The following is a 16,431-nucleotide window of genomic DNA, read 5'->3' on the forward strand; positions in this document are numbered from 1 at the left end:
GTTTGGGTCTAGTAGCCCCAAAACCTTTCAGCAATGTTTTAAGTCACTTCTGGGGCCCCTCTGAAGCTTAAGCTCCATTAGTTTCACAGTAGATCCACCCCTGTATGTAGATTGTAGATGTGGGGTAAAGGAACATGTTTCCCGGTTTTGTTTCTATTACTGTTGTAGCCTTTCAGACTTTTCCCATTGGTTGGGTCTGCGTTGCTCCTGAGAGGGAGGAAGGAGCCAAACAGACAGCAAGGTTGGTTCAGAGAAAGAGTTTATTTCTGCTTTCCAGAGCAGCAGAAAGGCACTGTGTGGTTGATCATAGCAAGCACACTAAAGAGCAGAAACATACACCCTATATTCCCTTCAAATCCCCCCGTCCCCCTCCCCAGGAATCCAGCCTCATGAGTTTGTGCACGTAAGTTTGCATCCTTGAGCATGCATGAGTAGAAACTGTTTCTGTACTCTTATCTGGCAATCCTAGCGTCATTCCCGGGGTCTGTGCGTCAGCTCGGTCAGGATAGTTACAACTGGTAAGATAAGTTGGATGCACCATCCCATCTCTACTGGGGACTGACAAGGCCATCTATTACACCTTCATGGACTGATAAAGGAGAAGGCTTTGTTTACTCAGCTGGTTTGTGTTATACAACTCAAGCTAATGCATTTTAGCTAATGAATCCTTAAAGAAATAATTTGGGAAGTTTGGGGCCTAATAGTTGGGGTGACTACACAGTCAGGTTTGGGTAACCTGTCCCTTCACTGTACATTATGCTTAGTAATTTCTATGTGGTTTATTTTAGGTTATATTCAGTTGGCGGTCGAGATGGAAGTTCTTGTTTGAGTTCTATGGAGTATTATGATCCCCACACAAACAAATGGAACATGTGTGCTCCAATGTGTAAAAGGAGAGGAGGTGTTGGGGTGGCTACTTGTGACGGTTTCCTCTATGCAGTCGGAGGCCATGATGCTCCTGCCTCTAACCACTGCTCCAGACTGCTGGACTATGTTGAAAGGTACCCATTCTGTATGTGTTTTTAAGTAGTGATTCTGAATGCAAACTTGACTGTTCCTCCCTTAAACATCCTTAGATCTATAAATATGTATTCCGTTGTCTTATTGCTTGAATTTATTAAAATAAACTCTTAAAAGAACAGCTACAGGTTAACTGCAATAAGAAAAACAATATATAAAGCTGAACATTGTTCAGAAATTAGTTATTCCCAAGTACAATAAATAGAACCCATTTTTAAGCAAAGCTATCAATATTCTTTCCTCCTTAGCTCTCCCCTGTTAATTTCATCATTGGAAATATTTCTAAAATCTGTTTATGCCGATCAATAAATGACAGAGATGTAACACTTTCGCAGAATAATTTGTGCTATATACTTCCAGTTAAAAATGGCTTGTCAGCTCTTTGTTCTTCTCTTTCAGAATTGATTTGAAACTTCCTTGTAATTAGACCATTGCTCTACCTGTTACGCTAACCCCATTCCCTGCCATCTGGGGCATAATAATAATAATAATAGTAAACATAAACTTTTATTTGTATCCCGCCCTCCCAGGCCAAGACTGGGCTCAGGGCGGCTGACATCAAATATATAACATTGGTATAAAATCAAACAATAATTAAATTACCTCCTAAAAACAAGTCAGGATCAAATTAAAATCTAATTAGATGGCTTTCCGCAGGATTAGGGTTGGGAACTGTAAATGTTCATCAGGCCCAACTGTTTACGCTGTTCTTATACGGGTCTGTGAGACTGCTGGGAGGCCTCTTCCATACTAGTTCTTATACAAAAAGAGAAAGGGGGTCAGGCTGACCAAAGGCGTGGCGGAACATCTCTGACTTGCAGGCCCTGTGGAAAGATGTCAAATCCCGCAGGGCCCTGATCTCTTGTGGCAGAGCATTCCGCCAGGCCAGTCCTCCGGGATCTCCAAGCTGTTATTATTTGCAGACCGTAAGGTCCTCCGTGGGGCATACCAGGAGAGGTGGTCCCATCGGTACAAGGGTCCTAAGCCATATAGGGCTTTAAAGGTTAAAACCAGCACCTTAAACCTGACCCTGTACTCCACCGGGAGCCAGTGCAGCTGGTATGGCACTGGATGTGATCCCGCGGCAAAGACCCCGTAAGGAGTCTCGCCGCGGCATTCTGCACCTGCTGGAGTTTCCAGGTCAGCTTCAAGGGCAGCCCCACGTGGAGTGAGTTACAATAATCAAGCCTGGAGGTGACTGTCACATGGATCGCAGTGGCGAGATCAGGACGAGAGAGGCATAGCTGTGTTCTGCAGAGTGGAGGAGCACTTTTAGCTCTGCCCCAACACTTGAGTCCTTCCAGCAATAAATTGTGTGTTGTGGAATAATTCCAATATGCAAGAACCTGATTTACCTTATGTTAAAGGAAAGACTGTTTCGGCAAGGTGATTCAGAAATGTAGAGGTTACATGTATTTAAGGCAGCAGAAAGGATGCCGTAATTCAAACACTATTATAAAGGCTTGTTTCCCCTCTGCTAGGCTTAGGCCAGCTCAGTGAGAGTGAGTTTTGTTCTGGCATAGCTTTACACCAGCTTAAATTACATTTGTTTTCCTTTATTCCAGCTTCTTTCGTATAAATTGTTCCCCAGACTTGTTATCAGATGACTTGTTTATTTATCTTATCTTACCTTACCCCTTCAAAAAGCAACCACAGTTTTTGTTTTAAAAAGCAGTGTGTTACAAATCGCTAAATATTCCATTAAATTAAGACTAAAGGGGGCATCGACCTCAAGACCATTGCAGTGCTGTGGCTGATGGACATATTACAACCAGTATCAGCAAGTGTGTGTTTTTATTTTCACACGCCTGAGGGAAATAAACCTTAATAGGGTGCTTTATGCAGGACTGTCATTTTCAACCACAAAGAAATCAAGGTGAAAACCTACAAAAAGAAAATACAGTCCAAACAAGAATGCCACCTCCTTTTTTTTACCATCCTTTTGTTTTTTCTAATATGCAAGTAGCAAGGGACTAATAAAATACTTGGAACTCCCCAAAACAGAACATAAAAGATACTAGTGTAGTAGTTCAAATGTTGCCTTCTTTTTTGCGATGCTGTTTCTTCTGCTAGAGAAATGGCTGCATGCTTCATCTCTGTAATAACTTGATGTGCCCCAGGGTGAAGCAGGAGATATCATAAAGTTCCTGAATACAAAAAGAAATCAATTTGAACGACCAAGCTGAAGGCAAGGAGAAAGGTTTTTGAGCTTTCCACTTGTTAAAAGCCCTTACGATCCCCAGCATCATCTATAGTGAAATAATTGTTATGAAAGTCTAATAAAGTAACTTCTCATTAATATTAATTGGAAATTGGAAAATATTGAAAGCTTTTATTACAGTGCTAATCGTAAAAATGCCTAACGTTCCACATACAGAATGTTTTAACAAATGAACTAACAAAAGAAATGCTTTAAGTGCTTTCACAGGAAACAATGGCACCCAATTAAATCCTAACGGAGAATTAAAAGTAGAAGCTTTTTTACAATCAGTATTTAATATAAGCTGACAATAGTTGAATATCTTTTAGGAGATAAATCTTACTAAATAATAATATTTAACCCACTGGAGATGCTCACATTCTGTGCTACCTGATGTTTGCATACTTCATACATTTTTTTAATGTCCTAAGATGTATCTATGAACCAGTTCATATTGATGGGAAGCATATAGCAAATTCAATATGCTTGGTAGCCAACTGTGAAGTGAAGTGGGCATTTAATCACTCTATTCCTTACCCAAAATGGTTTGGAACTAAAGATTCAGAGATTGTAAATGTTACCTCACCAGCAAAATCAACTTGCAGAATTTACCCATACAAGATGTGCACAAGCTTAGATGGCTTATTGAAAGAATTAAATAAATTCATAATGGATATTCTCATAAATGGTAAGCCACAATAGCGAAATGGAACTCTGCACAGACCCGTATACCTCTGAATGCCATATTTTAGGGACAACAAGAGGGGATTGTTTTTGCATGCCATGCTTGCAAGCATTTAGAAGTTCCTGATTTTCTTCAATTGAAAGCAGAACCATGGGCTATCAGACCCAAATTGTCTGATCCAACAAGGAAATTACTATATTCATAGCTAAAATCTCAGAGATGCATGATGCAATTCGGTTTCTTAACATAACTGTAACCATATCGGGCCAGTACCTGATTATCTAGGCTGAACTGAGCTTCCCCAGGGAAATGTGGAATGCATTTACAAATTTGTACATATCAGCCATCTTGATATTTATAACCTACAATACTTTGAACCCTTTGCTTGAAACCAATTTCTGATTACATTAATATTCTAATTATGCATGGCATTTGAATAAGTGATAGGATTAGGTCCAATTGTTACCAGTCTGGTACAGATAGACACTGTCTACTGAAACTCCTGTAGACCTTTCACCATATGAGTCGCAAGAGTAAACTGAAGTGGGGATTCCGAGTTTTAAAAGCCTTTACCTAGAATTTGGAGCTACATACTCATACTAAGCTCTCGCACCTTGCTGAGATACCCCTGCTTGGTGAGCCAGCATTGCATGTTGGGTAATCTGGTTCTGATGGAACCTTGCTGTAATGGATAGTAGGGGAGGAGGGACTTGATTAAACAGCGAACTAATAGGGCTGGTTGGGACTTAAGGTGTAGTACATAATAACCAGTTTTAAAAGCACTTGAATGGCCGAAAGGAACCTAGTGAAGATACCTTTGTGAATTCAGTGTTTCTGGCATGACAGTGTTAGGATCGTCCTACTCTCCTGTAGGACTCTGGGAGAGGCACATGCCCGACTGGCATGTTCTCTCCCTCCTGGTCGATCGTTCAGGAGCTTCAAAAGCTTTCTTCTGCCTGAACATCACAGCGACTGATACCATGAAGCATCAGCACACTTAGGGATCCGCAGAGTATTTGCAGTTTGCGTAACAGAACTCAGTAACACAGCATTTTGGCTAATCTACTTTTATTTACATATAATACACTCGGAGCATTCTGCTTTAGCTCCTTCCTCTTTCACATTAGACAGCAAAGAGAGAAAGAACAAAGGACAACAGTCCCACTTCACAGAACACAGTAACATAAACATCCTGTCTCTGTCACTTCCCACACTGTGGAATGAAAACATACACCGTCATGTGATAGACAACAGTCTCATGACTGCAAACACGGAGCAGGAACCTCAAGAGACAGACCCCTCCCCCCCCCTTGCTAAAGAGGTTGATTTTGGGAAGTTCATGATGAATGAATGAATAATTCTGCTGATGTTGAATATGGGCTGGATTGCTAAATATGTTCTTTCATGAGATATACCTTCCCTTTCGTTGTGCAGGTATGACCCCAAAACTGATACTTGGACAATGGTAGCTCCACTGAGCATGCCCCGTGATGCTGTTGGAGTGTGTATCCTCGGTGATAAATTGTATGCAGTAGGTGGATATGACGGGCAGACATACCTGAACACCATGGAGTCATACGACCCCCAAACTAATGAATGGACACAGGTAGTTGTGTGGTTTTATGTTTTGCACAGTTTTCACAGAAGGCTTGTTGGAACTAGTGGGCAGCGAGGATCCCTGCAGATATGCAATTATAACTGCTGTTTAGCTTTCTCTACTGTAAGAGTTCTCCGAAGAGAGAGAAACCAAGAAAAAGTTATATAAAATGGCAGTATCTTGTTATCCATATAACCTTATTTGTCAGATCTCTCATTGGAATCCTTATTTCCTTTTTTTGCTTTCATATTTTACAATACTTCAGCTTGAAAATATATCGGGGTTTGTTACAAGTCTCTGGTGTTTGTATTTGTGACGAGGGTGTTCCCCCCTCCCCCAGTTTTATGTTTTGTGTACATAAGATAACGTTTGTTTAAAAAGTGCTTTCTATTAACTACAACTTATAGTTTGCGGTTACTATTTTCCAAAGCTGTTGTTGCATTGAACCAGTATTTCAGTTTTATACCATGATCCAATCCATGTTTACTTGGAAGGAAGTCCCATTGATTAGAGTGGGACACCTTCCAAGTAAGTATGTGTCAGGGAACTGACATCAGAGCTGGAGGCGGAGGGAAGGCTCTCAAATGATGCTGGAGAAGGGCCCAGCAGGGAGAGAGGCAGCTCCGCAGATGGGGAAGCAAATCAGCGCAACACCAGGGATATAGAGGGGCTGATGGGGGAATCGGCGAGAGGGCTCCAAGACTCCTCGCCGGAGACCAGCGGGGAGAGCACGGGTCCTCCGCTACCCACGCCCACCCTGCGCAGAAGACTTCCGCGCAGAGAGAGTAGGAGGAGACTGGGTGTCAAACAAGTTTTATGTTGGAAAAGATTTAAGAAACGCCCACTGACGGATTCTGCTAGCGACTGAGGCAGCCACGAAGTGTAGGGCTGTCCAGACTGAAAGGTTTAGCAAGGCAACAAAGCCTGGAAAGGCGGCAACTTACGCACGAGCAACCCATACACATTACAGTATGTTTTGCAGTTCTTGCCCTCCAAACATCCCAGCAAGGGCGGGCATAATTTCTTCCAGGAAATTCAGTCTCGCAGACAGCAGACTGTCTGAATCACCCCACTGAGCTTATGCTTGGCTTAATTGGCATTTGAAGCAATGTCTCCCAAGGTAGTTGTGGCACACATTTTGAAGCCAAGAGCCAATGGCCTCCAAGCAAAGTACAATAGGAATTGGAAACAAGGGGGTGCCCTTGTTGTTGTTTCTGTTGTGTGCATTGCTGCATCAGGCAACAAAGCCCACGAGTAAGGATGCAGACTTTCAACAAAAAGTCAGAATAATATCCATCCGGTCTGTATCATCCTTAGAGACTTACTATTCAGCTTGAATTCACAGGAAGAGAAATATGTTCCTATGGGAAGTGTTAGGACATTTTTCTATATAGCAACTATGAATTCTAACAGATTAAAAATTGCTAGACATTTGTGGCAAATTCAAAAGTGCAAGCTCTTCTCTTCCTACATGTCCCAAACCTTTATTAGAAACTTTATGAGTGTAGGATTATTTGGTAATTACTATTTTCATTTCAATACTATTTTATGTATGCTTGCAGGATGGTATTTAATGCCAGTTCTGCTCAGAGTAGACCCACTGAATTTAATAGACATGATTAAGGGAGCAATCCCATACACAAGAAACTGGCATAAATTAAACCAGCATAAAATTGCATTAGATCCAAACCATATTCAGCAGCATGGCTGCCGCTCTCTGCCTGAGCCTGGCAGGTGGAACAGAAGACTTTAAAATAGTGTTTTGTGCTGGGTCACCAAGTCATGTGAATGGCCTTTGGATCCAGGCAAATCTGCCCCTCTAGTCCCACTCCCACCATGCCTCTTTTCCAGGGATTATGCCAGTTTAAGATCCACTGGGCTTTGCTCAGGTGGCTGGGTCTTGGCTGAGCCAGGATGGAGGAGACACCTCTGTCTGTGCTGTGGGTAAGGGACTTAAAGGTAGCTCACTTAAAAGGCTTGAATTAGAAGACTGGAGTTTATTAATTATATTGCTAACTCATGATCTGTCCCATCAGCTTGCCTGTCCATTTGTCCATGTTGAAAGCTTTTAATGTGAGAAGGGGAATCTGCTAAAACAGGGGTTAGGAACCTTTGGCTCTCCGGATATTGCTGAACTGAAACTCACATCATCCTTTGCCATTGACCATATTTGCTGGGGCTGATGGCAGCTGTAGTTCAGCAGCATCTGGAAGGGCAAAGTCTCCCCACCACTGTGCTAAAAAGTCTGCCTTGTAAATGCTACAAATCTGGAGCTTACATATTGTGATTTAGGATCATAGCATGTGGATGACAGTTTCTACTGAATATAAGAAGGGTGTGCCTCCGAGCTATTCTGCCTTGCAAGAAAGGCAAGAGAACGTGGCCCAATTGTTAAAGTGCTGTTTTGCATTTCTTGAAATCAAACCTCTTGCAGATAAATTATATAGCAGGAAGGAAAGTAATTCTGACCTGGAAAGTCAATGATTTAGCTTTTGGCTTTATATTTCATCATTCACTCTATTCCCAAAATCATAGGAACAATTTCAGTAAGTATAAATGTCACAAGAATAGAAATGTGATACATGATATGCAATGAATGTAAACCAATATATTTCACTATGCTCTAGAGAAAAAAGTGGCAGTTCCAGAGTTCCACATACAGTGGTACCTTGGGTTACAGACGCTTCAGGTTACAGACTCTCCTAACCCAGAAATAGTACCTCAGGTTAAGAACTTTGCTTCAGGATGAGAACAGAAATTGCGTGGCAGCAGCGGAATCCCGTTAGCTAAAGTGGTACCTTAGGTTAAGAACAGTTAAGAATGGACCTCCAGAATGAATTAAGTTCTTAACCCGAGGTACCACTGTAGTTGAAATTACTACTGCTTGCTGTAGTTTTCAGACTCCATATTGCAAAGTACACTTTTTACTTGTGTCTTCATTTTATTTGACAGTTTGTTTTTAACGTGCCTAACTGTAGAGAACATTAAAACATTGCTTATAAATTTAATGAAAACACATACAAATAAAACTTATTTCTTTTTATATATTTTTCAAGAAGCCAGCAAAAGAATTCTCTTGATCTGAATTGAAGTCGATTCCCCGCTTTTGCAATTCTCTTAGTATGAGCCATACCTTAAGCAAAACAGTTCCAAATTTTCAGGAGATCTTCCCAGAAGACTTTTCAGTGGAGGGAGAACCAACCTTTTCCTATACCCTGTTACAATACAGAGAAACATGATCAGCAGAGTCTATATCGCTAGAGCTACTCACAAACACACGTTCATTAATCAGGGTCTTGTTAAATCATCTACTTACCAGTGCAGAAGGCAGCACATTAAAACAAGCAAGCCTGAATGCTGTGGAATACTTGGAGACAGTTAATGTATACATGTATGAAGCTGTAACAGTTCCATAATTTAAAAGGTTATTAATGAGTAACGGAGAACAGGATTTGTTAGCTGCAGTTTGCAGATACTGTAGATCTTTATGTCCCTCACAGCAGTTGTGGAGGCGAGGCACTAGGCCAGGATCTTCAACTCCAGCTCATAACTCCACCACTAATGCAGTGCTTCCATGTATAACAAGCAGGATGCAGCAATATTAGGTTTCCTGTATAATGTGTTGTTGAATTACCAGTTGCTTGTTTTGACACCTCAGAAGTACGTGCCATAAAACTGCAGCCTTTTCACTCCCAAATGTAAACTCTGAAGCTGATATTTGTTTCTTCTCTGCAGATGGCATCTCTGAACATCGGAAGAGCTGGGGCCTGTGTTGTAGTCATAAAGCAGCCATGATTTTTATCAGCGGTGGATTTTATTGACTTCTAGGTGGATTTTTCTGTCAGAGAAACAAGAAACAAAACGTTGTTGAGCATAAGGATCAATAGATACACTTGGCACTCTGTTGACCACAACTTGAAGAAGTTTAAAATGGGGAGGAAAAATAATGAGGATTTGATGCCTTTTCCAGTCATTACACACTGCTCAGTGGCTGATCAAGGAAAAATTGACCAGCTGTTGTAGGAGCCCCTCTATGAACACAAAAGGGGCAAATTCAGATACTCCTCTACAGGCTGTGTAATGCAGACGTAGCAAACTAGCCATTCCCAAGACCAACTCTTCAAAAGGACTGGAGCAGCTTAATGAATGGTTTTCATAGCACTAGACATTTTAACTCTGAAACCGTCATAGCACACTGTCACTTTTTAAACCATAGTTTTATTAAAAGAAAATGTAGGTAACTGATTTATTTTTCTGTCTCTCGTTCTCTCTCAAGGCCTTATCTTGAAATGGTTTACGCTCTCTGCCATGTACTCAGACAATAGACAGGAGAGAATAATGTTTCCTCCTAAAGTAATGAATGAAGGTTGGAAAGGCTTAGCTTCTTTCTTCATCAGAAATGATTCAACGCTAACAACACATTGATTGTTTCTCTGATAACGGACTGTCCCTCCCGCTAGAATTATGCATCATCTCTGAGATTGCACTGATGCTCTGTTCTGTGTTTGGGAAACATCTCGACACTGAGGGAAGGCTGAGCCTTTTGACCCAATGGGACTTTGCTACAAAAAAAGGAGATCCAAAGGAACACTTTCACAAATCTACCTTAACTTCTTATGAAAGCATGTGAATTCTTGTCTCTTTCAATGCTTTTACACGTTTCCTGCATGTGAGAAGCTTGTGGAAGACAGGCAAACAGCAGCTCATTACATCATGTAACGATAACATGCAGCAATTCTAAGGCAATTCCATTGGGGCCTAGAAGTGCAGTAAGAGAGACAAAAATGTTATAATGCTTATATGTGTTTCTTGATCCCATCATTGTTCTAATCAAACTCGGCTTAATTTTAATTACAGTGGTGCCCCGCAAGACGAATGCCTCGCAATACAAAAAACTCGCTAGACGAAAGTTTTTTCCGTTCGCGATTTGCCTCGCAAGACGAATTTCCCCTATGGGCTTGCTTCACAAGACGAAAACGTCTCGCGACTTTTTTTCTTTGACTAAAAACAAAGACATGTTTTGTTTATAAAGTTAATTTATTTTCCCTTAAATTTTTGAACTGCTCTTTACAGTATGTGTGACTTTAAAGAGCAGTTAATAAACTTGTTGTACCAAATTTGGCTTTGTTTGGACTTTTTTTGACCATAGGAACGCATTAATTGATTTTCAATGCATTCCTATGGGATTTCGTGCTTCGCAAGACGAAAAATTCGCTAGACGACAAAAATTGCGGAATGAATTAATTTCGTCTTGCGGGGCACCACTGTACCATAAGGATCATCCATTTATTGTTGTAAGTTACTGAAACTAAGGGATGAACTGGTCATTACGTGGCAGAAGACTAACAATCTTCTGACATGTTTTAAAAATTTGAAATCATCCAAAGGAAGCTGCCAGTTTGAGTGGAAATATAGCAGGGAAGAAACTGCTTAACCTTTTTCAGCTAGACATTTTTCCTGTTAAAATTCCTACTGCCAGGTTGCCTTTCCAACCAGAGTAAATATATATATATTATTCCATAAGCAAAAGAGCTGCAGGGAGGAGATTGTGAGTAGCAAAATAGCCAGGAGAGAAAGGTTTATGTAGCCCATTCCTCACTTCAAACTGGGAGAGATTTCCTCAATTCTTTTCCTTTTCTTTAAAAAAAACAAACCCACAGACACAACCACATTGGAAGACTGCTACATAAGTCTGCTATGTAATACCTAGTTTGTCCCTAAGGGATAATGCATCACTGTGTACAAAGACAAAAACATTGCAAATCAGGTTGTTTTGGCATAATGTGTCTCAATAGCAGAGCGCCAGCTTTGCATGTATGAAACCCCCGCAAAAGATGTCCAAACTACATGGATCCCCTTGCCTTTGCAAAGTTCTGCCTTGTCTACGAATGAGCTGCATAAGTCATATTGTTGTGGTTACTAAATGCCCTCAGACTTTACATGAACGTCACTGTTGGCTGTATTATGTCATAAGCATGATTGAACTCGTATCAAGGCACCAAAATAAGTCTGGTTTCAATAGTAGGTGTAGGAGAGTCTAATTACATGAATGACCTCAACTGTGTAGCAGGGATAAAGCTTTGTGTGGAGCTCTGATGGGTGCTACTCCTTGAGCAAGTTTGGGAATGGGGGTGGGGGAAATGTGAGGTTTTCCCATTCAGACCCATTTGCTAGCTAAATAAAATATCTGTGTCCCAATGACTGGCTGTTCAAGCTTTTTCATTTTCCAGACATCTGCCAGTAGTAGACTGAATGTGGGATAGCATGGTGCTTAATTCTGTATTTTTTTCATAATCTGAATTCTATAAGAAGATGAAATAAGTGTGAAGGGATCCCTTGAAAATAGAAGGCTAGAGGGTTAGATGTGCATTAGCCCTACTTGTGTAAAAAAGAGGTGACTCCCTCCCAACAGAAAATGTCACATAACCACATCTGTTAACTACGGTATATTTTCCAATCAGAGTTGGATTCCGTGCACGTAAATCAATAAATGTGTTGCCATGTCTACTTAGCCCGTGTTTGAAAGATGAAAATTCCAGATAGATAACTAAGAGACAGGATCAGGAAACTATTTTCCCCAGAGCTTACCCATAGTGCATATGATACTTTCCATGCTACTTTGCTCATAAACATCAGAACTCGGTGAGGCTTTTTCTGCCCCCCCCCAAAAAAAAGTACTTTTGCTTGAGCAAAGCAACATGGAGCTTGGGGAAATAAAACCTCCTGTAATTGTGAAGTTTGCAGAATCCCTGCCTCCATCACTTGAGAAATCTCAGTTATAAGCTGGATTCTAATCACCACCCTTTGCGATAGCCCTCTATGTTTGTGTTGCCATGGTTACCAATACACTTGCTTCTGATTCCAGAACTTTGTATGTACTCACATTCTCATCTGACTTCATTCTTGCAACCCTTTTCTGGGCTTGGGAGCAATTATTGACGCTGACAACCTGTAGCGAGGAAGTACTAGGACGCTCTCTCCTGGTAGGTGTTCCTACCCCACACCCCTCAAAAGATAGCAGTGTATCCCAAAAACTCTGAGCTTCTGTTAGATTATCAGTGATGGAAAACACAATAAACAGCAAAATCAATCAATCTGTGAATTGCTGAACATTTCCTGTGAAAAGAAGGAACAGAATATTGAGTCCCAACATCACAATAATACCATCATTATTCTAACAGAATCTCTCAGGTAAAACACAAAGCCTGACTCGTAGACAAAAGCTAAAAGAATGTGATACAACAGAGAATCATGGCCAGCACCTACTGTGGATTTAATCAGAGCTACAGAAGAAAAAAGACAGAGGAAAAAATCCTGAGGTTTTGAATAATCTATCTGATCTCTCTGTGTAATGCAGTGATAGAAAGGAGTCAGAAGCATGAAGCAAGTTGCTAGAGACCTACAATCTGAACTTGCAAATCTTGAAAACGCGATTGCCATCTGAACCTGGTGTTTTATGGGATTCTTGAGTCAGTGGAAGAAGATACTATGCTGCATTTCTCAATACCATGGCTCTTTGTTGTATTTCCGCCTTATTTCTGAAGTCAACTTTGCATGGACACATAGAGCATTTGCACCAAAAGTTTTCAGCAAGAGCCAAACCAAAACACATGATAGACCGTTACTTTCTTTGCACAAAAGGAAGCAAATTATGGTACCTTCAAAAACCAGTCCAGTCAGTATTTTTCAAGACTTTTCTCCAGAAACTTTAAGACGCTGTGGAAATCTAAACACAAATACATAAAACCTTTGTAAAATTAATATTGTCTGTAGAGGTGGGCTCCCATTTTGTCTGATGGTAACTTATAAAGGTCAAGAGTGGATTGCCGCATAGTTTAGCTGCTGTCATGCATTCATGCCAACTGTCCACGTCTGCGCTTTGCATTAGCGTTACTGTAGTGAAACGTAAGCAATTTCAGTTGGTTATTGAAGAAGAGATTAGAAAAGTATCTCAAATCACAGCTGTGCTAGCTCATTAAATAACAACCACTTCTGCATGCCCAGCGCATTAAAACATGGGACTCACAGGGGTGGTCAAGAGAGCGCATTAAATGAACTAGAGATGATAGTAAAATAATGGTACAGAGCACATTAACTTACAGAACAATCCTAACTATGGGAAACTGGTGTAACGTACACAAGCATAAGTTACCTCTAGTCCAAATTCTGTTCAGGACCCTCTGGGAGGGGGCTTCTGCTGGCTGAACTGACAAGTGAGTACAGGCCTAGCGTTTTGAGGTTTTTGCTCTACGCTACATGACTGGAAAGTATTCAGAATAGGTGTAAGTCTTGCCTTGGTCCAATGTGCCTAAGAATACTTAGAATCATAGAATCATAGAGTTGGAAGAGACCACAAGGGCCATCGAGTCCAAACCCCTGCCAAGCAGGAAACACCATCAGAGCACTCCTGACATATGGTTGTCAAGCCTCTGCTTAAAGACCTCCAAAGGAGGAGATGCCACCACACTCCTTGGCAGCAAATTCCACCGTCGAACAGCTCTCACTGTCAGGAAGTTCTTCCTAATGTTTAGGTGGAATCTTCTTTCTTGTAGTTTGGATCCTGAAATATACTCAGAGTCGCAAAGTGATTTCATGCTCTTTATTCAGCTCATAGTGGTGAGGAGGAATGAATGAAGTCCCCTCAAAGTATCTGCTTTATATACATTATTTACACAATGGGCTGCACATGATTGGTTAATTCTGGAATTCTACTGTAAGCCAATCAGGTTGTGGATTCACTTATATCTGGAGCATGATTGGGTGGTTCCTGCCAACCAATCATACTGCTGCATTGTTCTTGGACCAATCAGACTGCTGCATTCTGAATCCTATTGTTCTAGGACCAATCAGACTGCTGCAATTTGGATCCTATTCAACTCAGTACATAGCAGATCCATTGCTCCGTGTCCGCTTCTCTGGAGCAGCAGAAAACAACCTTTCTCCCTCCTTACTTCTTTTTGGCGATTTATGCCAGGTGGCCAGAAAAATCCAAGATCTGTTGAATCTAAACTCTCTCGTTGCAACTGATTTTGAGTTTGGACTGTGGTGTTAAGGAACATGGCCACTGAAGCTATTGCTGGTATCTCTTACATAGTAATATTTCTAAAACTAGCTTAGCAGCCACCTGCGGCAGAATACAGACTCCCTCCAAACACACTCCTCTATTTGGCTTAGCTTTCGGAAAGCTTCTCTGTTTGAAAACTTTCGGAACACAAAATACCAATGAAGTACAAACTAGTAACACCCCCTCCCACAATCACATTCAGAAAGGCCATAGAATGTCACTCAGCCCAAGGCCGGGTTATAAAGAAATGTTTTCGCCTGCTGCCTAAAGATATGTAATGAAGGTGCCTGGCAAGTTTCCCTGGGGACAGAATTCCACAAACGGGGAGTCACTTTACAGATGTTACAAATGTGAGTGGCCCTATTGTATTCCTCAAGAGTAGGATTGGGGCAAGCAACATCCTGCCCACCCCAACACTCAAAGCACCCCTTGACACCTCTGTTGGTGGAGATTGACACAAATAGATTCCCCCCCCCCCCGTCAGGGATGCTGGGACATGGAGTGCCAATCCCTTTTCCTACCTGTGAAAAGGATGGTTCAAGATTCTACTGTTGCTTCCTCTTTCTGTCCCGCAAAAGGTTTATGAGGTTTGGGTGGGAAATAGAAGGAGGCAGAGAAGGAAGTGGGAACTTAGGGATAGAACATCTGTGAACACCTGAACCAGGTACTGGAAAACCTTTGACTCTTTTGAGGCGAGCGCCATTGGAGGAGGATGAAAATCCTATTTAGTTGTTATGGTAAAAGGTAAAGGGACCCCTGACCATTAGGTCCAGTCGTGGCTGACTCTGGGGTTGCGGCGCTCATCTCGCTTTATTGGCCGAGGGAGCTGGCGTACAGCTTTTGGGTCATGTGGCCAGAATGACTAAGTGCACGGAGCAGTGGCCAGAGCAGTGCACGGAAACACTGTTTACCTTCCTGCCAGAGTGGTAGCTATTTATCTACTTGCACTTTGATGTGCTTTCGAACTGCTAGGTTGGCAGCAGCTGGTACTGAGCAATGGGAGCTCACCCCATCATGGGGATTCGAACCGCCGACCTTTTGACCGGCAAGTCCTAGGCTCTGTGGTTTAACCCACAGCGCCACCCGTGTCGCCCATTTTATGGAGTAGCCTCCAAGTCTGGACCTAGAGGATGCACATATGCCCCCCCCCCCAGCTTCAGTGCTTAAGATGAATGGGACTGTGACTGATTCGGCAATAAAAGTACATTGAAGGGAGAATGGAATGAGTATTGGGGTCAACAAAGTAACTTTGCTAAGCCTAGCACTTTCTTCTCGTGACGCTAGGAATCATTTGTTAAAATTAGGTTTCTCTAAAGTTGCATCTGAAATCAATGTTTTGATGTACATTGGCATCGTCAGCATGCTTTGTCCCACCAGACAAGTGTAGTCTCTCAACAGAAGTTAGCGTGGGGATCTACTGCCTAATGATAATCTGGTGCAGCCTAAATTTTGGTACCACTTTGAAGCAAAGAGACTTCGACTTTAATTTGAAGTGCCAGATGACCAGTCATATTTGCAGGACCTTCTGAATTTTGTATGATTTCTACATTTAAGGAACCAAAAATGTGGCGAAGTAGAAACACAATTGGAAATTCAACAGAAAACGTGTTGGTAATACAGACCACATCTTTGTGAAAAATATGCCCCAGGCATCCTTACAAATCTGTTTAAGAGATGTGGCAAGAAGAACAGCAAGTGCTTCATCTATTTTAAGCACTCGACAAATAATAATAATTATGATAATCATTGTCATTATGGCTTCTACTAGAGGCCTTGGTGTTAAAATAGAACCATGTTCTTTTGGTGGCAGTACTACATTCTTCCATCTAGTGACAATAAGCTCTTGTCCACCGCTAGATGCTGGA

General features: G+C 41.5%; 1 protein-coding gene and 1 long non-coding RNA gene across 9 annotated transcripts in view; one reads left to right on the forward strand and one right to left on the reverse strand.

The window, feature by feature from the left end:
- The window catches only part of KLHL1 (kelch like family member 1), a 152,094-nt gene extending 142,347 nt beyond the window's left edge, over nucleotides 1-9,747 (forward strand). For 2 of the 5 annotated variants that reach the window (XM_082221415.1, XM_082221417.1), the window contains exons 9-11: nucleotides 789-1,001; nucleotides 5,340-5,514; nucleotides 9,238-9,747. In XM_082221415.1, coding sequence (XP_082077541.1) covers nucleotides 789-1,001; nucleotides 5,340-5,514; nucleotides 9,238-9,297 — 448 coding nt within the window. In that variant the 3' untranslated portion in view covers nucleotides 9,298-9,747. Of the gene's footprint in view, nucleotides 1-788; nucleotides 1,002-5,339; nucleotides 5,515-9,237 lie in introns of those variants that run through there. The other 3 variants (XM_082221418.1, XM_082221416.1, XM_082221419.1) reach the window with 2 other exon arrangements.
- Nucleotides 2,458-12,326, reverse strand: LOC309531727. Of its 4 annotated transcripts, XR_014219385.1 has the most exons (5): nucleotides 12,091-12,326; nucleotides 10,108-10,260; nucleotides 8,819-9,340; nucleotides 4,479-4,587; nucleotides 2,458-3,167 (listed from the first exon to the last, which is right to left on the reverse strand). It is a non-coding gene; the product is annotated as an uncharacterized lncRNA (long non-coding RNA). The 4 variants fall into 4 exon arrangements; XR_014219386.1 differs by lacking the exon at nucleotides 4,479-4,587 and having other exon boundaries at nucleotides 2,464-3,167; nucleotides 12,091-12,324; XR_014219387.1 differs by lacking the exons at nucleotides 2,458-3,167; nucleotides 4,479-4,587 and adding an exon at nucleotides 8,424-8,717 and having other exon boundaries at nucleotides 12,091-12,324.
- Between the last annotated feature and the right edge of the window lie 4,105 nt (nucleotides 12,327-16,431).

This window comes from Podarcis vaucheri, assembly GCF_965113315.1.
Source record: "Podarcis vaucheri genome assembly, chromosome: 4".
Classification (NCBI taxonomy): domain Eukaryota; kingdom Metazoa; phylum Chordata; class Lepidosauria; order Squamata; family Lacertidae; genus Podarcis; species Podarcis vaucheri.